Source organism: Punica granatum, chromosome 3, assembly GCF_007655135.1.
Source record: "Punica granatum isolate Tunisia-2019 chromosome 3, ASM765513v2, whole genome shotgun sequence".
Taxonomy (NCBI): domain Eukaryota; kingdom Viridiplantae; phylum Streptophyta; class Magnoliopsida; order Myrtales; family Lythraceae; genus Punica; species Punica granatum.
In genome coordinates, this window is record NC_045129.1 from 14,401,946 (window position 1) to 14,424,320 (window position 22,375).

The window sequence follows — 22,375 nt, forward strand, 5'->3', positions numbered from 1 at the left end:
TTGTCGGTGGTGTGGCCGGGTGTGCTCTGATGGTATTCACAGCGCCGACTCTGATCCTAAATGGTCGAGTCGAAATCAGGGTTAGGCGCTATTGATTGAATCTTGTTGCCTGCGAGGAGTTGTCGGTATATGTGTGAGAGCGGGGCTGACAGGGGTGTTAACTGTTTACGTTGTCGTGATTGTGTCGCGCCGCCCTGTTAGTCTTGCGGGGTTGAGACCCACTGCACCAGCTGAGGAGTTCTCGAAGTCGGAGGCCTATTTTGTTGGGTTGGAGGAGGAGCAGGGGCGTAATTATAGGCGTACTGCTGCGGGGCCAGTGACGAAAAGGAAGCCGGCAGAGTGGAATAGTAAATTTACTGCGCTGGAAGTTGTTGTTAATATTGCATTGGAGGTGGGACATACGCCTCAGTGGCCGGTGGTACGGGCGTGTAGCTTATGGAGTATTGCTGGAGGGCTTGGCGCCTTGGGTTGACAGCATTGACTGACAATTCCTTCCCTTTCTTGTTTTCCGTGAAGGATGTCCCAGTAGCAGCCTTCTTCGAGGACTCTCCCTCCTTCTACTCGGCCGGACCTTCTATCTTGCCGAGCTTAATGCCCATGTCGAGCTTTTTCCCAGCGTCAATAAGGTTAGAGAATGAAGACGTGTGGGCCAACAGGTGTAAGTAGTAGGCCCCTCTAAGAGTAGAGTGGAATAACTGGATCTGCTGCACCTCACTGATCGAGGAGACATGCTTCGCCGCTCTAGCCCGTCACTTCACTACATAGGCCTCAATGTTCTGGTCCTCGGTCATCTCCATCGTACTGAGCTCCAATAAAGTCGGGGGTGTCTTCGTACAATACCTGTACTGGTTGATGAATTTGCTCGAGAGGTCCGCCAAGGTGGGGATATCCGCGGCTTACCTTGACATGTATCAGTCAAGAGACGCTCCCGTCAAACTGTCCTGGAATGTGTGGATGAAAACCTCTTTGTAGTCCCAGTACTGCAACATCTTTCCTCTGTAGTGACGAAGATGACGATGAGGGTCGGTTGTGCCATCGTACATTTGGAATTCAGGCACCTTAATTTTCGGGGGTAGCCGCATATCCGGGAAAAGACTCCAATCGCCGTCGCCAGCATCGAGGCGGGAGCTGCCTGATTGTAAGGCTTTGATGTTCTCTTCCATCTTCCTTAATCTTTGCTCCTGCTAGGTCTCTCTTTCTAGGAGAAAGTTTATCGGTGGAGTTACGGGGACAGCCTGGGTTGGCATGCCCGGTTAAGGGATACGAATATTTATGGAAGGTGGAGCTGGGTAGGAAAAGCTGATATGGGGTTGTGGAACTTGGAATGGGAAAGGTTCGGACGTATGAGTAGGAGCATGTGGGTTCGACGTCAGGAAGACCATCGGCGGAGGAGTAGCGTGGACAGGAGCTGAAACTAGGATGACATCGGCAGTAGTGCATGCATAGTTGGGTCCAATGGTGGAGGAAAAATGGCCGCCAGGAGAATCACTAGTGACGGAGGAACGTTGGCCGGGTGGCCTGCCAGTGCGTTCATTGCGGGCGCTTTAACACCTTCCAGAGCATGGGTTGGCGGGACCCAAGGGTTCGGGTCGACCGTCGGCTCGTACCCCAAAGGTGAAGTAGAGTTCGAGGAGGTGCTGTTTAGAGCTCTGAGCAAGGCCATGTCGGCGGCCATGTGGTTGACCATGCCCTTCAGTGTAGTAATGTCACCTTAATGTGTGACGATGCGGGCTGCACCATCAGTAGAGGTGGACGGCGCTTGGGCCTCCGGCGATGGGACTGGTGGCGGAACTGCTCCCGAGTATACCAAGGGTACACCTACAGGAGTTGGTGGTGGCGGTGCATGAGTTATGGGCGGTTAGGAATAAACCAGCGTCGGTGGAGTATTTTCCTCGGAACTAGTAGGCTGGTTGTTTTGCGCCATCCTCAATTGCTGACGAGTGGGATAACGATGCGGCGCCAATTATGGTTACCTATATCCCACAACCGTGTAAATTGCAGCGCGAACGAGTTCTGTTGAAAATAAAAACGTGCGGAACAATAAATAAGGGGATGAGGTGCATGAGATGGATGGATTTGAAAGTTAATGCTGTCATTCTCATTGATTTGAAGGGTTCCAAAATATAATGCAATTTTGAAAAACAAGCCCTAAATCGATCTTCCACCGCGCTCGGGGCGCAAGTGACCACCGTCGTGAAAAGCACTGATTCCAGGCGAGAGCCTGATGTAAGTGTCTATCGTAAGGTGCATGTGAGCCTCCCCGAGCCCTCTTCCTGGACCTCTCCAGGGCGGCGTTTGCCCGTGCCAGCTCCTGATCGTGCCTCTGTAGTTCGACATGGGCCTGGGCGAGCTCCCTCTATAGTTGGCGCTGATCAACAAGCTGCTCGTCCTTCTCTGCGACTTACTGGTGGAGATGATCTCTTTCAACCCTGAAGCTAATGAGCTCGGCTTGGATGGCCACGTTCGGGGTGAGAGATGCCCCCGATGGTCCGCTATCTTCGGCTCGTGGAGAGTCGACGAAATTCTCGTGTGCTGTCGGACCCCATCAATAAAAACGAAGGACATATTCCTCTGTAGCCTGGAATTCATGTTCCTCGTGGGTCGGATGCTCGGGGACCACTATTCACCACGCGGCAAACACCTGTTCGATACTACTTTGGCGATCCACGGATGTCTGGTCCTCCCGCCAAGTATATTCAAATCTAGTTCGCGCCGTATCCTCAGGAACTGTCTGCAGGCCACTGAGCTGCCTCACTACTCTCGCCGGAAAGTAAGTGGTGGACCATGCATGACTCACGAGTGGGACTCCATTAAAATCGAAACATCTAAGGGCCATGGGTCCGGGTGGCATCCACAGGGCACGTCAACTAGTCAATAAGGTATTGATCGATTCCTTAATTAACTAAGCAACAGCTTTAAGCACAAGGATGCCTTAACCCGAGCGATTAATCGATTCATCAATTAATTGACTCGTCATATCATTCTATAACCAATTAGGGCAGTAACTGTCGTTCGTTCCTAATGAGTCTTGCTTTGAATCGATTTCTACAAACACCGTAGTAGTCGTCGATAAGCTAACTTACAAGTATCCTATTCACAACCATGAGAGAATACTTGTAACAATGACATCCAAGAATGAATAAGTGTTGAAATTAAAATATTAAAACATGCCCCTCACAACCAAACTCTGACGTTTCCGTTCTCAAGTCAAACGAAACTAATTAGCCACAGATGGCTATACAAGAATCCATGAAAACTGACGATCGTTGGAGGAACACTCGGCAGCCACCCCCCTTTTTTCCAAGTTTCTTTTCGAAAACAACCTAAAAAACCCTAAACCTAGATGATCCTTAGGTTTATATATCTCCCTAAAAAATAGGAAACAATAATAAACCTATCTTTAAAGATTTCCTTAAAAAATCCCATTGTAACTGAAGGGGAATCCTTGGATTTGAAAATAAATCGGGGATTGATTATAAACTCTCTCTCAGATCGGTTTGTAGTAAGTGGTGTGACTGTGCGCTTGGTTGTGCAGTCTAGTGCACAACTGATCTGAGAATTTCCCACTTGGATGCACAAGCATGGGCACGATCACTCTTGGTTGTGCACGTGGTCCACCACTAACCAGAAGTCCTTGCAAGTTCCATCTTGATACTTTAATGGTCTCCAATTCATCCCGAACATGCATCAAATTGGCTCCAACTCTTTTCTCACACAAGTTTTCCTAGAAACCGTCATCTAAGCATCAGATACCATGAAAACAACATAAAACCAAGTTTAAATTGTACCCATTTCATCGACAAATCCTCCTTTATCAAATTCCCCCACACTTAAACCTTGCTCGTCCTTGAGCAAGATACCAAAGAAAAATATAGTTCCCCAGTATTAACAGGACGATACATACTCAAGTGAGTATACAACTAAATTATTTGAGAGCACAAAATTGCATAAACGAACTTCCCTCTTACTCTAGAAAACGTCGCCTAACATGTTGACACGGTAAATCCTCACCATGGATGTGTATGCGCTCTCTCTCAAGTGTTTAGGCTATGTGTTTGTCACTCAAATCCTATTTCATGATAATGCACTACCATGAGCTTGCTTTTACATCTCATCTCCACTATAAATAAATTGCAAGGCATGAATCTGAAGGACTTTTTCCGGGTTGTAATGTAGCTTGGACAAAAAGAGGTGGAAAAATTCGGGTTCATGCAAGCATAAGACAACCATAAGAACAACAAAGCATTTAGACCACTAAAACACGATTCAAACAAATGAACACCTTTCTCCTTATATTCCAGATCCCATTATGATGTAATTGATACCGACATGGATGAGCACTTTTCTTCTTCTTTCTTTTGTATTTTTTTTTCTTTTGCAGCCTTTTTTTTAAAAAAAAAAAAAGAATAACCTCATTCCATTATTCCCGCACACGACAAATACACCACTCATTTCCCCCATTCATCTAAGCTAAATGCTCAACTTTTCTTATGATCACAAGGGAAAAAGGAACATGGTGTATCTAAAAAGACGTCTTCTGCATAGTTTGAGATAAGGCAATATGGATGAAGAAATGAAAGACTCGCGTCATCAAGGCTCAAAGGGAGTCACTAAGGGAATAAATATGATGGATAGGTTGTTTGGCTCAATCGATAATCCTATGCCTTCATCACTTCCATGCTTGCAATTGAACAAATTTCAATAAGATTCCAAGCAAGTTCTAGAGTACTACTTAATCATGAAATGACATACTCAAGAAAAAAAACTGATTTGATAGAGAGGTGTATCAATCATAGGCCCAAGACCTCACATAGGTGTTTATTGATCTACTGGTAGTTAAGAAAAAAAAATTGGGTTGAAGACCAACTTTCTTTTAATTATCTTTTAAAATAAATCAAAACCGATTTTGTTTTAATCGTCTTCTAAAAGAAATTTTATTCTGATAAATGAAAAATAGTAATCGTATAAGGTACACATTAATTAATATTTTAAATATTAGGGCAAGCAATCGATAGGCAATTTTTGTTAATCACATAGAAAAATTATAGAATTACTTATAAATTATATGTTATAATGTACAGATGGAAATTATGTACAAATGAAAATTTTCTTGTTTATACTTATATATTTCTATGTTATCACTTAATAATCAATTCTAATTCAATACGTCAAATATGTTATTTTCTTAAGAAGACAAATATTTGTTTAGCATTATTTATATTTTTTGGGTGAAATTATTTTCTTGAGGCAAGAATTGATATTTTTCATATCCTTTACCCTTTACTTCCATTTAATTTTTATTTTTATTATTTCATATTTTCAGTTATTAATATTTTTAAAATTAATTTGTAAATTAAAATTAAAGCTACTTTGAATCAGTTAAGAATTTAAGGTTATTAGATCATCTGGAATTACCTCTAAGTATTTTCTAAATGAAATTTACTTTGATTCATTGAGTTTCAATTATAATCTAAAAATTAGTAAAAGTCTACTTTCTCACATTAAATTTTGATGGTGATTTTCGTTATACATATCTATGTGCCTGCGCAAGCATGCACGCATATAATCTAATATCTGCATGTTAAAAGGAAAAATTATGCAAAATTTTCACTTTTTGTGGGATGCCTTTTTCTTATATTAATTTTTTGGGAAAATTACAAGAAAAATTAAATTTTGTAAAACATCTCAGTTTCCTAAATTTTACTTTGTAACAAAAAAATCACATGTTTTAATAGTAGTCTCAGATTTGGCATCCATTACTATTCAGTTAAGATTACTATCTATTTGCCTACGTAGACTTTATGGGACCCACCAAATTTGCACATCATTTGATCATCTTCTCTTTTCTTTAAAAAAATAACTTAAGTTTTCATAAAAATCTCAGTTTTGATCTAGATTTTGATTTCTCATTTTAAAAAAAAATACATGTCAGTACCTCGTTTTGGTCCACCGGCTCCAGGAGAGAGCATCAACAACATTCCTGACTACAACTCGGAAACTATTATAGAAGAAGACCTGGCAAACCCCGGGATACTATTCACAGTCAGGTTAGCCAGGTGACTTCCCACCGATGGATGATAGAAATGACGATTTTTCCCTGCCTCCTTGTGATCATAATAGGTTGTCGATTTCGAATTTTTCTAGTGCTGCGATCCTCCGTGCATCGCTCCCAAGGCCGTCCGGTTGACATGGCTGACCCGGCTGTGAATAGTAACCCAAGGTTTGCTGGGCCTTCTTCTTTAATAGTTTCCGGGTTATAGTCAAGAATGTTGTTGATGTTTTTTCTTGGAGCCGGTGGACCAAAACGAGTGCTAACATCTATTTTTTAAAAAATTATAAATCAAAATCTAGAACAAAATTGAGATTTTTATAAAAACTTAGATTATTTTTGTAAAGAAAAGATAAGATGATCAAATGATGTGCAAATTTGGTGAGTCCCATAAAGTTCACGTAAGCAAATGACGAAAATTTTAACAAAATAGTAACGGATGCCAAATCTGAGAAGATTATTAAAACATGTATTTTTTTTGTTACAAAATGAAATTTATGACAAAACAGAGACGTTTTACGAATTTTAGATTTTTTTTGTAATTTACCCTAATTTTTTATATTTTCGTTCTAATTTTTGTGTATTTTTTATTTTTTAAAACATTAGACATTAATAAGTTTATCGTAAGTTCAAACAATAAGGTCAAAGTAAACAAAACCATGTAATTTTAAAATATGAGCATAATCCAAAAAACAAAGGATTAGGATGAAATTGAAAAGAAAAGAAAGGTTGACAGTCAAAATAAATTTAATGAAAAGAAAAGAAAGGTTGACGGTCAAAATAAATTTATCTTATTAAGTTAACAGGATCAACTGGTGGAGTGTCTATTGTGATTAAGAATGGGATAGAGTATCATTGCACAAAATCTGTGGGGACAGGAGTGTATTTTACAATGGTAAAATGCACTCACCTCCCTTTAGATTTAGAGTAATGACACATAGCCCCATTTATTTAAAAAGTATACATTTAACCTTTTTTTTTTGAGAAAAATACATATTTGGACCATAACTTTTGAAAAAAAAATTTTGAGACCATACATCTACCATTTTACCTAATAAGGCCACCGCATTACATAAAATGTAAGTGCAAGTCCTTTCTTACTTTTATAACTAGTATGATACCCGTTGCTATGCACCGACACCCTCATCTTATTTTTTATTATTGTTAATGATATTTAATTTTATAAGCTGATTAATAACATTATTTGAAATTTAATAAACTCATAATAGTTTCCAAATGGAATTTTATAGTTAATAGCGAGAATAACATTTTTATCTTACATTCACAAAATTAGAAATTCCCTGGATGTGGGAAATTAAGTAAGAAGTTCTTAGAGAACATAAAAGGGTTGATACTATTAGAAATATTAGTCACACCTAAAAAGGGAAAAGGATGCCTTCGATTCGTTCTCAAGTCAACGATATTGATGCACGATCACATTTGAGAGAGTACTACTACTGTCCATCTTTGAATGCACAATTCTGAACTTCCCCATTCATAAGTTATATCTTTCAAGTATCTTTCAGTTTGCTCCTGTTTCATGACACCCATTGCATGTGTTTGCCTCAAAATTGCACGAGTTGTGTCGAACCTCGAAATTCGATCGTTTCCAAAACAATCTGCATAGAACAGATAAAATATTACAAACTCCTTTCCCAATTTACAAAATGTCAGAGATATAATTGATTTCTCATGCTTTGTTCATGTATCTATCTTATGGACATAACGTGAAAACGCGTCCACAATCACACCATCACTACAAAGCAAATCAAGTGCACATGACCTCAAATACGATATAAACTTTTTTTCTGCAACCTACTCAGGTCCCTTCTTTTCAATAGCTCCTTCACCCATTTTCTCATACTAACTTCCCATTACTTCTTCAATATCTCACTCAGTAGCAACTTCGATGGACAAGTTCGGGTAGATCAATCATATCCTCTTCATGCAATTTACTACGCCGTTTAGCTCAAATCAGCAGCAAGACTAATAACCAAATAATTCACTACATGCTCATACAAATCCTCCAATTTATTCCTGGGGAGCTTAAGCTGGTCCAGTTGAGGCAATTTTATACGAGGCTGATCTTATGGAGCACCACTTTGACCTAGCGGTCACTCACTCCCTCTTCTCTAGTTGCTATTGAACCGTATAGTTGAGAGTGAACAACCATTTTATTAAATCGTTTGATTAAGTTTCTCGTAAACCTATTTGCTTAACGGTTTAGTTTAATATTACATATGTTGCAAGAACAGGAATCCACGCTATCAATCCAGATTTGTGATGGGACTGATGGAAAGAATTGTGGACAAAAATCATATTTTATATAACAAATGGACCAGATCGTGATTTTTCATGGATATTTTTGAAATTTTAAAACTTATAAAAATGGACGGTCAAGATTAGATTGAGGAAAATTTAAGGATTTAAATTAGTTATGTATAACGTAGAAAAATAAAAAAAATATGGAACCGAAAAAACAGCCTTCTTACTGCCCATACTTATTTAACAGCTAACGAATACTTCCAAAAGCTTATTGAATGATTGCAAAGTCAGTTTCCTTCCCCTCGGGTTCAGATTAATTGAGGGGGAAAGAAGTATTAAATGTAAGGGACAAAGGACCCAAATATAATACAATTAGATTACTGGACTGACAAATCTGAAGATGATGATGAGCGCACTCAGAATTTCATGAATTACCATACGCTTGCTAGCTAGATTTGATCATCAATTGGAAGGGACAACTCATTGTCTACTGGTTCAATGCCTAATTTGGTTGCCATGTTGGTATGTTCTATATGTTGTCTCCTCTCTTGTACCCTTGGCTCTTCCCATCAAGAACCAACCTCTTCTTCCATTTCTTACATATTTATTTGTTTGGTAGGAAATTCTGGTCGCATTCTCCATTTTGTGCGTGGCAGCAGTGAGATCTTCAGATCCTCAGCTTTTCAATGTGCTCAGCTACGGAGCTATAGGAGATGGGGTCAGTAATGATTCAGAAGTACGCATTTTGTCGATAAATAGGCATAAATTGAGGAAGAATATATGAAATGAGTGGACCGTCACATATATCGTATATTGATAGAGCTTCCGTTTTTCTTTTCTCCTCTTTTTTTTTCTCCTTATTATTCCATACTTTATGATTTAAATCATGATGAATGATCATTATTTCCCTAAAAGAGAACATATAGAAACCGTAAACTATTAATTCTCTGCATGTGAAATGTAAAGGCTTTTGGAAAAGCATGGGACGACTTATGTGGATCGACATCAAACTACGTCGTTCTGCAAATACCAAATGGGAAGAGCTTTTTCCTTGAGCCCGTAAATTTTAAGGGTCCATGTAAACCATCTCACCTTCAAGTACAGGTACGCTAATTAATCCAGGAATAATCACACAATTATTCAATTGTAATTGCTATTGTATTATGTCTGTTATTACGAAAGAGAAATCGTTGTGTATCGCTGTTCAAAGAATAAGTCTGCAATCACAATTTATATTGGTAAGTAGATGTATATTGTAAGAAACTACCTCATCGATCCCATGCACATGAAATTAGCCGATTATATATCGTTCAAGTCTTTTCCTTTTCATTACCAGAAAGAAAAAATCTTCTCCTGTTTCTTCTTCTCTTTTTATATCACCTTACCCCCTTTTTGTGTGGGGGGGATGGAGTGGGCCGATTTATGTGATAAGCCATAAAGTGGGGGGATTTATCTCAAAGAAATTATAAAATAACGGACCCTTTTGCTTGTAATTTTACAAACCAATGGATTCCAAAAGTTGGTTTTGTTGAAGTTACAAACTTATACATATCTATATCTATATTTATATTTATATATATAGTAAAACTAATTGCAATAAATCTCACTAATAAATGCAATTAATAATTTAAAATTACTATTATTATAAATTATATAATCTATATCTATATATAATAAAATTGGCTTCCGAGAAAAATAAATAATATTGATTTGTATATAGTAAAACTAACTATGTATTGCAGTAAATCTCTTTAATAAATGTAACTAATAATTTAAAATTATTATCATAAATTATATAATCTATATCTATATATATAATGAAATTAGCTTCCAAGAAAAATAAATCTCTTCTATGTAATGCAACTGGAAAAATTTTGGAAAAAATAAATAATATTGATCTATATATAGTAGTAAAACTAACTACAAATTACAATAAATGTTTTTAATAAATTCAACTAATAATTTAAAATTATTATCATAAATATAACATATATCTATATCTATATTACAAATGGGAGAAGAAAATAACTTTCCTTCTCCCAAAATACTCTTAGAAAAATCAATATACATTAAATTAAAATAGAAGAGTTGTACCATAGAGCTCTATTCTAGAGCCCTCAACTCCTGTTGAAATATCGGAAACTCTTACCTTCTGATTATCTTTAATTGCTCCATTTGATGACCTCGGCATGAATCAATTTATATATAATAAAAAGCCTGATTTTCAATCGAAATGAAAAAATGGTTCCATTCTTTTTTGAAAAAATGGGCACTAACAAAATTTATAGGAAATCACTGAGAAAATCAATTCAACTTCAAGCTTTGTACTATGTTTATTTATTTAATTATTTATTTAGTTATTTTGCCATTTTTATAATTTTTTCTGATATTGAATTCTGATCACTTAAATATATATGACTGAGACAATACTTCAAAAAGATACCATGCAAGACTAATCCTCATTTCGATTGCATGACATTCCAATTAATTATCAGAAAAACTGTGACACATGACGGAATGGTCACCATTCAATGGTGTCATGTCATATAAGTATAAAACTAATCAATTATATAAGAAAAAAGTGAAGGGCCGAAAATTGCTTCAGGGCTTAGAAAATTGCTTCAGGGCTTTTGGAATTCTTCAATATAAAAAAGTACAAAGCAACTTCATACCTCAATACTATATTCTTCATGTCTTATATCTAAGAAAAAGTAGTTTTGTGTAATATTTGTCGAAGGCTGCTTGGCTCATTCTGTCCCGGCAATCTATTTATTTATCTATTATATTATAGGTATTTAAGTTAGATTCTTTATTTCATGCAATAAGGTACCTTCATTCTATTAATCAAAATATGTCACATCAGCACTTTTAAAGTTTTTGGAGCATCTGAATCGTTGACCCTTCATTTCCTTTTATGTGCTAAATAAACCTTAATTTTCTTGTATTTAGGTTTTATGACGAAAACTAATTAAAAAAAAATTCTCCGAAAAATCTTAATTTTTGGTCTTACTGATTTCGCCTTCTTACCCAAGTGCCGGTGTTGCCACCACCACCCACTTGCTTGCCCTAGCGTCGGTGTTTCTGCTGCCACCTCCATCTCCATTACCCTCAATCACTCTTTGCGTTACCTCCATCTCACCTCAGCGCTAGCAATGCCGACATCATCAGCCTTCTTGCCACATCCCTAGCATTGCCGCCATCTCTGCTTTGGCTCTTCCCAAAGTCTTCTTATCCTTAACCCAATTTCGATAATTGTTCCAGTCTCAAAGAACAGTGTAGAAATTGAATTTTTTAGGGTTTTAAAAGAATAAGTTATTAAGTAAGAATCTGCAAAATCGTACTCGTATGCTTGCACTTAACATATATCTGTAGTGAATATGTGCAATGTTAATGAATTAAATATAATACAATGAATTTTAAATAAGAAAATTTGTAGCAGATGTATCCCTAAATCATTTAAAATTAGCCTCATATATTAGGAATATCTCTATTGAAACTAAATTCATGCAATGCACTGTTAAGACTGCTTTTCCATTTACCAAATATTCACAGATATGGATTCATAATGAGTAATAACCCATGGAAAGATCAGACTCACATTCTATACAACCAACAGTGAATCAAAAGTAAGTAATATTTATCCCCCACCCAAAAAAAAAGTGAGTAATAATGAGCCAATACAGTTAGCAAGACTTCAAAAATTTTATCAAAATAGCATATAATAAGTAAAAATGAAAATCTACGAATAGAACTATTTTGAACACTTCAATTTTATTAGAATGATTTATGTAGTTATACATAAGATTAGCGATCATGTTATAATATTAAGCGAATTAACAAAATTTGAAATAATATTAACAAAATTTGAAACTAATAATTAAAAACTCAAACAAATAAATGAAATACACACCGGTAGTAGAGTAGTTATTAAAGAAAATGAGACTATCAATAATCCCATTGGGAACAAATAATTGTATATTTTTGCTAAATCTCATAGAAATTAAGCTTATCTCTTGAAATGATCCATAATTTTTAAGAAAGGAAAATACCATTTGGTTATTTTGATTTCTTATTAAAAAGCCAGCTCACAAATTACCCATTTTTTAAATAAAATTTTCATTTTCTGAATTTTATATTGCCTCCATAAAATGTTTAACAATTTGTCTTTTCTAATGTCAACTTTTATTTCCAGTTACATAAAAATAATGATATAATAGGGTAGGAAAACATTCTTTTATAATTAAGATAGAAAAACATTAGCATGATTTTAATTTAACTTTATTCTTTCTTTATTCTTTTGTTTTATTTGCGTTGATTTGGTGAACCTCTAGACTTCCAACCGTGACATGAACAGTAATTTTGTGCCAGTTGTTCTATTTTTATCATTCATGAATCGGAATTGGCACTTCCTAGGAGACTTATCTCACCTACATGATGCGTTACCATTCTAAGATTTATCTCTCCTTTTACATATTATATATAGATATATAGATAGATAATTTATCAGTTGATTTTGTGTAATCAACTCTTCTGAAAGGTGTTCGTATCATTAGTTATTAAAGTTATTATTGCGTAATATTTCAGATTGATGGAAATCTTACTGCCCCCACAAAACCTGGGGACGATAATGAAGGAATTCAGAATTGGATCCAGTTTGTTAGCTTGGAAGGGCTCGTTGTGAATGGAAGTGGCTCGATTAATGGTCAAGGGTTCGCATGGTAGAAGGCTTGCCCCGTAATTTGTTTCATTTTTTCGTCACTAATTTCTTCCTTTTTCTTACATGTGATTGGTATTTTCCTTAGATAATTTCTAAATCGACTAATTCTGCTCTTTTATTAATACATATATATGCAGCCGCCCCATTGCAAAAGACCCACCGTAAGCTCCTCAACACATTTCGTCTATTGCCTTTCATTGATTTGTCTCTAAGTAAATTGATAATTTATAAAGCTGGATTTGTTTTTTGTTGGGGTGACAGGCATTGGTATTTCATAACTGCAACAATTTGCAAATTTTGGGGTTGCAATCCTTCAACAGCCCAAGAAACCATATATCCATATCTAGTTGTAACTACGTAAGACTATCCAATGTCTACCTTTCTGCCCCTGAAACCAGTCCGAACACCGATGGGATAGACATTTCTGAGTCGACCAATATTCGGATCCAAGAAAGCGTTATCAGCACTGGTTTATGTCTTAATTCCAGACATCCGTTTATTTATTTATTTATTCTTTTAGCTTATTTTAGTGTCCCCATATTTCTCTTGAATTTTACTATTGTGTCGAAATTCTAATTTTGGATCGATGGTAACTATCTAATCTTTAGGTGACGATTGTGTTGCCATCAATAGTGGTTCATCAAACATCAACATAATAAGGATAACATGCGGTCCGGGTCATGGTATAAGGTTAGTCACATTTATTGTTGTTTTACATATGAATGCCCTATGAATAGTGCACAGAAAAAAAATAAATCTAATAGGGGTAATTTGTAAAACTCGTCACAAAATTTTGATCCGTCTATTTTTTAACTTTAAAGAAAAAGGAAAAATACATTGTAAAGAGTTTTTAAGAAAGGACAACGAATTATATTGAAAAATTTATTTTTATCCTGTACTATATTCGTGTCGATGTTCAACTCTGTCCAGCGTCTAATCAGCCATCAAAATGATATAGTAACTGATTCGTATATGTAGCATCGGAAGCTTAGGACACCATGAATCATACGCCACAGTCGAGGACGTACATGTCTCTAGCTGCACCTTTATTGGAACTCAGAATGGAGCCAGGATCAAGACCTGGCAGGTAAACACTTTTATGTACCCAAAATTGTATTTTCTTTTCAATACATAATTATATATTGATGTACTTATATATGAAAACCTTTAATTGTTTCTTATATTTTGTAATAGAGTGTATTCTCCCTCGTTCTTCCTAGCTATTCCTTGTTTCCTGTCAATCTGCAGGGTGGTTCTGGCTATGCAAGGAACATCACATTTAAGGACATAATTCTTGAATCAGTGAACCGTTCCATCATTATCGACCAATTTTACTGTCCCCACAAAACATGTCCGTCCGAGGTAACGAGTTCACTTTCCACATACATTTATTAGTTAATTCCAATTCACGGATTCAGCTAGTAGTATGGAAAACAGCGACAGTCTCCGGTTTCATCAGTTGATTGCTTATAGCAAATGGCTCAGTGTGACTCATAACCTCAGATGAATCAGTTACAAACACAATGTTTCAAATTTTGATAAGTACTGCATAGTTATTTGATAATGTTTAGTATTTTCTTATCAAGTAAAGCTTCTGTGTTTCTGTCTTTTAACTTCATAATGGAATGGTTGAAGAGGATGGCAGTGAAGATTAGCAGTGTCAGGTTCGCAGGATTTTACGGAACGTCACTTGACAGAAGGGCCATTAGTCTAAATTGCAGCCAAACCATCGGATGCACCAACATCAATCTAGACAATGTCAACATAACTGCTGCAACTCCCAGTGAGAAGCCCTATGCCTCCTGCATCAATGCTCATGGAATGGCTTACAATACCAGTCCACCAGTCCCATGTTTAATCCACTGAAGTGATCTGCATCCCCCGGGCATGCATGCCATGGCCGTCTAATTGACTATCCATTATTGAGTAAGATGCCATGAAAACTTGGTGAAAGTTAATTAGTTTCAGTTTCAGCAGTAACAATAAGTTAGCTGTGATGAGTTCTCAATGTAATTCTTACTCCCTTGCTCGATCATTATTACAGCTATGGCTGCATAGTATCCAATATAAATCTCATTCACAAAAGATCAAGTTCACTAGAGTCAACAACCCCATCATCAATGACCAGTTCCAGTTCTACTGTTTAAACAGAGTAAATTGCCAAATATGAGATGATAACAAAGTCTACTCATTTGATTCAATTGGGATCATGTCATACCCAAGGTCTCCTTATCTCAGTTGTGCTGATCTTGTTCAAACATCGGTAAATAAAGGTGAGCGACATATAGTACAAGTTCATATACCGAACGTTAACTATTGACGAAGTTATGTATCCGCGCTGCGCCAAAATATCATGCTTGATCACATTGATGTAAAATGACAATTGAAAGAAAGTGAGCTTATTCCTATTGCTTCAATGCTCACAAAAGATCATATCAACGTACACCAGGCCCGCTCGGTCAAATGATGCCTACTGCAATAGCCCATTTCCTATTTGATCCTCCTATAATTTCCCAAAGCTGAATGAAGACATTGGTTTAACTGGAAACTCTCAGTCCACGATATTTATACAAACATCAGTACCATCTTTCATAGGTTCTTCTCTACATCGGAACAATAGGGCTGTTATACTCATTACTAAACTTGTTGAAGACATGAAATTTTAGCTGTGCGCATTATCACCCAAGCTTTGTACAAGTCTATATCTCGCAGGAGTCTGAGCGGCCGAAGAATGAATAGCGGTTGCTTGCAACATTGTCATACATGAAATCTCGTAAAAACCTGCAAAGTGCAATCGTTCTTCTAGATGAAACATGTCTAGAACTCAACTATCAAAGAGAGACCAGTAAGAGAATGGGAAACTTACGCTGGAATAAACTGTAAGAAGAAAGCTAGCTGGGGGAATGGTAAGTCGATGTACTCCATTATCTTCAGTACAGCTTCCGATTTAATGTAGGCCCTGAAATTCATTTGCAAGACTCTAGTTCTCCTTTCACATTCAACAACCCAAACCAAACATCTTAATATCAGTCAAGTGCTGGTTGCAGACCTGTCTTTCTCAACCAGTACGACACTCGATATGTCGTCGGGTTCCCTCCCGGACCTCCTCAACAGATTCCTGCCAGCTTCACTTTGAAGAGCTTCAAACCTTATTCTCCTGCTAGTAATACTAAATAGGTTGAGAAATGAAGAAGTGGAGCTCAAATGGCATTTCTCAGCACCTAAAGAAGATAACAAAGCAAAATTCTGAACTGATACAACAAACCCATCCGGACCCAACTGTAGTTCATTTGTTCCCCTGTGGCATACGGTCTGCACCTACAGATCGATGCACATTGTTTGGCTCTAACCATGTCGAAGTCCTAAATGAATCCCTGCCACTCCCCTTCCTGTCCTTCCTATCCCAATATAGACAGGCCAATAAAGCCAACTCTGATTAAGGATCAGACCAAGGTACAACGCACACACCTATTCCGGTCGTTCGCTCGCACAAACCTCACGCCTCCATTGCACAAGTTGCATACACCTGTCAAATTATAAACGTCAAGCAAACCGAGCTAAATCCATCTTCAGCCGACAGCAAATTTAAAAAGGAGATGCAAAATACAAAAATCCATGATTTAATCCACTAACTAGCATCAGAAGTTCTTTGCTCGAACTGCGACATCATTAAAGGGCATGCACATTCATGAGTTCCTCTTCTTCATATCAGGAAATATTTAAACTGTGCCAATCACACCAAAGATCTCAACTTCATAGTTCATACACGGCTTTACATGACTATGTGCAGGTTCACCGCCAAGCTCCAAAATTTTCGACAACATTGCCTTGTAGACTTAGCTTAGCCCCCTGATGATAGAAAACTAATAGATGGTGCCAATTAGGCCACGGAAGGGGGCAGCGCTACTGCATTCCACGCGAATCGATATATGGATTTCTGGCACTAACCCGATAACCAACCAAGAGTACGCTAAAACACAATATTCCCTTTCCATTAGGTCCTTCGTAGGGCTGATAGCCTATGGGAATGGGTTGACACATACAAAAATAATGATGCCATTCCAGGGAGTCGTATCTCCTTCCCGTCCCAATATTGTCAATACTATATGAAAAGAAAACAACGTCCTCTGCGGGTATCGAGAATTACCATCAAATAACATGATAGGCCTAGAGTCCCCTTCGAAGAAGCTCGAAGTGGCCTCAACCCAAGAGACCGAGTCTTTCGGAGGTGCGTTCAAGGAAGCCAATGTCCTGAATCTCCGGGACAAGCGAGCTGAGGCTGGCACAGTGATTCTAGCAGACCCGACACCACCGGGGACAAGAAGAGCCATTTGAAGAACAGATATATGATATTCTTTTTAGCCGTCTCTGCTGCTTTGGATCAACCAGCAGAGGATTACTGATATGATATAAAATTGAAATGAAATGGATCAGAAAGGAACAGAGAACGGTCGAATTAACTATTGTGGAATCAATGTGAATAAGGAACTTGACTGGTGGGGAGCTCTATTGGGTGTTTGGAGTTTCATGTGGCTCAACACTCAAGTGGTTGGGCTCTCTCCACGTGGAGACTTTTGTACCAGTTGTGATTGATACACGACAACCAATCTTGTCCCTTTCCCCACTTCCGTAATGGGATATATTTTGCTAATTTCTCCGTATAAATGATCAATTGACAAACAGTTTGATTACATTATAGGTCTTGTCGGGAATATAAATTATTGATTTCACCGCCTTATATTGATTCCGGTGATTCAGTAACTCTTCTTTTTAACTCTGTGAATTTCGGAATGATATGTTGAAGGATCGTTCTGGTGGGAAGACAGTGATCGGGCTCTCATGGGAGCCAAAGCTACCTAGGTTGATGCAATCGTTGTCGGCGTCCATTGCAGCAGTATCAGGTTGGAGGCCTAACTCAGAGCTTGTTGACGAACTCTTCGTCCTGCCCAACAACTCTAGAAAGCTTAACAAGCTATAGAAGAAGCAGGTCAAGGATCGTGCCTGTTCTAGTTGGTGCATATATATATATATATATATATATATATATGTATGACATTCTGGTCTCTACCAATTTCAAAAGGGATTGATTTGAAGTTATAGGATGGCAATTCTAGTTCTATGTGCTGTTTAGGGAGATATTCTATTGTAAGGCTTATTGATTGAGCAAGCTCTAGTTAGTTTTTTACTCGACAAAGCTACGAGTTTTGCCTTTCGAAATTGCTAGAAACTGGAAATTTTCATTTTGGAAAAGGCTTGCACTCTGGCATACAGTTTCTCTGTTAAGTATGGATACACATACAGAGCTCAGACAAGTTTAAATTTGGTGGTGAATTTTTTGGTCGCTTTTACTCTTCCGATCTTTCAGAATGTGGAAAACTTGTACTTGCTTTGAAGCATGTATAGTAGGCTCATTTGCAGGGATGTTGTGTGCTTTTTCTGATTTTGATGGCATGAATGTCTCTTAAAGAGTAAACTGATAAATGATATTTGCAACTAGTTTAACCATTTTATTTCCCCGCAATCTGGAAGAAAGAACTGCAAGGAAGTAATTATGGTTCTAAAATTAGGAAATGGCGAAAGTTTGTCTCTTTACTACGAGAAAATATTGGTTGGTCCTACCTCACCAGCAAAGCAATCTACCTGGTGAGTCAGTACTAATAGGAACTTGCCAACTCAGATAGTGGGCCCTGATCAGCCTTTGTGTCTTTTAACGGGGTTTACGATCAACGTTTGAGTTATTATGTAAGGAAAAAATACACGCACACCCTCTCTCTTCATTTACCGTTGCCCTCTAGGGTTTCTTCCATTATTCATCTTCCCTCTCTTCCTCCTCCTCCGTTGCCCTCTAGGGTTTCTTCCATTATTCATCTTCCCTCTCTTCCTCCTCCTCTTCTATCTCTCTCTCTTTTCGTCTGCTCTCCTTCGCCTCTCTCTCCCAACGAAATTGAGACACCATCTTGCCGGCGTCCGTCTGATTTCGTTGTAACTAATGGAAGCATTGAAAGGTTTTGATCCAACAAACCATTCTTTTGTCCTCCCCTGACTCTGCATGGACGAATCAATTCCTTGCACAAAGTAGAAATATCGAAAATTGCTCCACATAATGAGGGTTAATTATCTTGCAATTGGACAGAACATCAGACATAAAAAGATGCCCCTTTTCCTAAACTCCAAAACTACCGGTGGATCTTTCAGCTTCTCTATTCAATATCTCGATTAATTATTGTCGGGATCTCGAATTAACAACTGTCTAATCCGAGTCAAAAATTTGAATTTGACCCCTTTTGTTATGTCAATGGAGGTTTTTGTTTCTTCTTTTCTTTTGAGCTCATGAGTGGAAAGCTTGCAAAACAAAAGAAAACGAACAAAAAAAATGGGGATAATATTTATGCATGGGTGTAATGTGAAAATTTTCCGAGCTCTGCTCCATTTCCTGAGCCAAAGAGCACTCTGTTTTCGGAGCCACAGAGCACTCGTTTTCCACGGACCCCTGTGAGATGGTGTTTCCATTTCCTTGGGAGAGATAGGAGAAAAGAGAAGATGAATAATGGAAAAATCTATAGGAAGGAAACAATAAATGAAGGGAGAGAGAGAGTGTTTGTATTTTTTTCTTACAATAACACAAACGATGATCATAAACACCGTTAAATGACGTAGACGCTAATGAAGGCCCACCGTCTGAATTGGCAAGTCGCTATTGGAACTTCCTCACCAGGTAGATTGCTTTGCTGCTGAGGAAGGACCAGCCAATATTTTCTCATTTACTGCTTATGGTAGAATTGTGCCGTAGACTAACCATCTTGCATTCTAAGCAATAACTGGTCTGCAAATAATGTTGTTGTCTACCCTTTTCTCAGTTCATTTATTTGTTGTCAACTGCAAACAGGTTTGATATGCCTGCCCCTACAATGACTCCGGAAAGTCATCACTTCAGTAGGCAGATCTTGAAATGGGTAATATTTGTTCTGCAAAGATGTGTAGAATAGACCAACGAGCCATGCGGATTGGTTCAAGCGGTTCGGCACTTGTTTCGCTTAAGCAATGTTACAAGTTCGAGTACTGGGAGAGCTTTACCTTTAGTGAGCCGACCTGACGCGACTGGATTAGTCAGAACCCAATTGGACTTCCTAATACCATGGTTCACATCGAAAAGATGTGTAGAATAGCTTTCTCACTTATGCTGTCAATATGACAAACCGAGAACCGAGTTTTACTGGTAAAACTCTATATGCAGACATAAAAGTGGACAGGGATGAGAGAACAACTCGATTCATTCTGGGTTGAGTAGACTAACTCGAAACCATTACATCACTATTAGTGTAATAGATTGTGCTTTTTCAGGTAGATAATTCATACGAAATCAACTCAAGGAAGCAATTCGCTAATCATGATAGCTCTGACATCTGGATCAACTTCAATTAGTTATAACTTAAGCAGGTATTCTTAGGAAACTGTGTTGTGTTAAATAATGAAGGAACATGTATGTTTCGGAGAGGGCACCATAGGTCCATCAGTTTCTTTAGATAGTTATATCTGTAAAACTCATTCTTTCTTGTCAGAAACAGAGTTTCGTAGGTATCATTGTAATGATTTCTATCAGCGGATATATATCGAATTGTTCGATGAAATCACAAGAATTGGGGTCCCTTTAAGTCTCTGTAGGAATGATTTGCGAGTGCTTTTTCAGATTCCAGAGAAGAGAACCATCAACCGAATCACATGTAAAACAAATTATCTGGCAAGCTAAAGTCATGCATGCAAATGGATAAATTGGCTGCAAGAAAAGTTACTCATGTAAGATTAATATTTGATCTAATAGCAATAAATTATACAACGGAATAAACTACCTCCAGCCATTACTTTGATGACGTCAATGATTTTCCACTCATCACACGATAGACCTGCAAATAAAACTGAGAGTGTCTTCTAACTCCTAACATCTCTGTATGGGACGTCTAAATGGAGACACAGGCCCTTTTAATTAGGCGGAGCTATGGACCCCTCAGAATATTATTTCCTTATATATCCTCCCATCAAAAGGATATTAACTGTAATCCACAAAATATGGAATATCTCACTCAAATAACCGAATATTTTGTGACATGAGGGCCACATAAATAAGAGCTTATTTCCTTAATTATGTAAATACATAATATATTCTTACATTCTCCCACTTGGCCCCATGACACATATCTATGATTGATAAACTTTATTTGGCCAAACTTGATATTCCCTGAACTGTGAAAACCTCCCACTTACCTTGAGAATGCTACACATAAACCATGGCGGTGATAACTGGTGAGAGAATATTTCCCATCCATTTGTCACGATGTACAACACTCCCAAAATAAGCACTAAAGGGAAAAATTTGTAACTTAAAATAAGTTACATGAGTCCTACTTTATATCCCAATAAATTCAATACTTTATTTGCGCAACTGATGGGAAATAGAATTCAACTTTATTCTCTAAAATAACAAAAGTAATACATAATTGTCCAAAATATATCAAGAAAAACTACATTGCGTATAGGCCCATACATCCAACATGACCAATGAACTGTTTTACCGGTAAACCTTTGGTAATTGGATCCGCAATCATAGCATCTGTACTGGTGTGTTCAATAATCGCCACGCCTTTCTTGATATACTCCCTCACACTGAGGTACTTGATATCGATATGCTTACTTCTGCTGCCACTTTTGTTATTTTTAGAGAAAAACACAGCAGTTGTGTTATCACAATAGATCTGGATTGGTCTCTGTATGGTATCAATAACTTGAAGACCACTTATGAAATTCTTCAACCATAGTGCATGTGTCGTGGCTTCATAGCATGCAATAAACTCTGCCTCCATAATAGATGTAGCCATCATAGATTGCTTGATACTCCTCCAGGAAATGGCTCCTCCAGCAAGAAGAAACACATATCCTGAAGTAGACTTTCTGGAATCTACACATCCGGCAAAGTCAACATCCGAATAACCAACCACCCTCAAATGGTAGATATGCTTGTAGGTCAATCGGTAGTCCTTGGTTCCCTGAAGATACCTCATTACTTTCTTTGCAGCAACCCAATGTTGGATCCCAGGATTACTCTAGTAACGTCCCAGCAATCCAACTGCCAGACATATGTCAGGTCTCGTGTAGATCTGAGCATACATTAAACTCCTAATTACGGATGCATATGGGATGTTATTCATCTGTTCAAGTTCCAACTCATCCTTAGGTGACTGGTCATTATTGAATTTATCCCCTTTGATTACAGGGGCTGGAGAGGGCCGACAGTCTTTCATACCGAATCTCTGCAATATCTTATCAATGTAAACTTTCTGAGACAGTCCTAA

General features: G+C 37.7%; 2 protein-coding genes across 2 annotated transcripts; one reads left to right on the top strand and one right to left on the bottom strand.

The window, feature by feature from the left end:
* The first annotated feature begins 8,709 nt into the window (after nt 1-8,709).
* On the top strand, nt 8,710-15,131 carry LOC116200414 (probable polygalacturonase At3g15720). Its single transcript, XM_031531259.1, has 10 exons — nt 8,710-8,836; nt 8,934-9,032; nt 9,281-9,418; nt 12,899-13,033; nt 13,169-13,192; nt 13,293-13,500; nt 13,640-13,721; nt 14,010-14,118; nt 14,280-14,393; nt 14,667-15,131. Exons 1-10 carry the CDS (start codon nt 8,813-8,815, stop codon nt 14,895-14,897), a joined length of 1,164 nt encoding a protein of 387 aa, XP_031387119.1. The 5' UTR covers nt 8,710-8,812; the 3' UTR covers nt 14,898-15,131.
* Nucleotides 15,132-15,363: 232 nt separating this feature from the next.
* On the bottom strand, nt 15,364-17,520 carry LOC116202004 (DCC family protein At1g52590, chloroplastic). Its single transcript, XM_031533512.1, has 5 exons — nt 17,179-17,520; nt 16,500-16,557; nt 16,081-16,188; nt 15,898-15,990; nt 15,364-15,812 (listed from the first exon to the last, which is right to left on the bottom strand). Exons 1-5 carry the CDS (start codon nt 17,360-17,362, stop codon nt 15,731-15,733), a joined length of 525 nt encoding a protein of 174 aa, XP_031389372.1. The 5' UTR covers nt 17,363-17,520; the 3' UTR covers nt 15,364-15,730.
* Between the last annotated feature and the right edge of the window lie 4,855 nt (nt 17,521-22,375).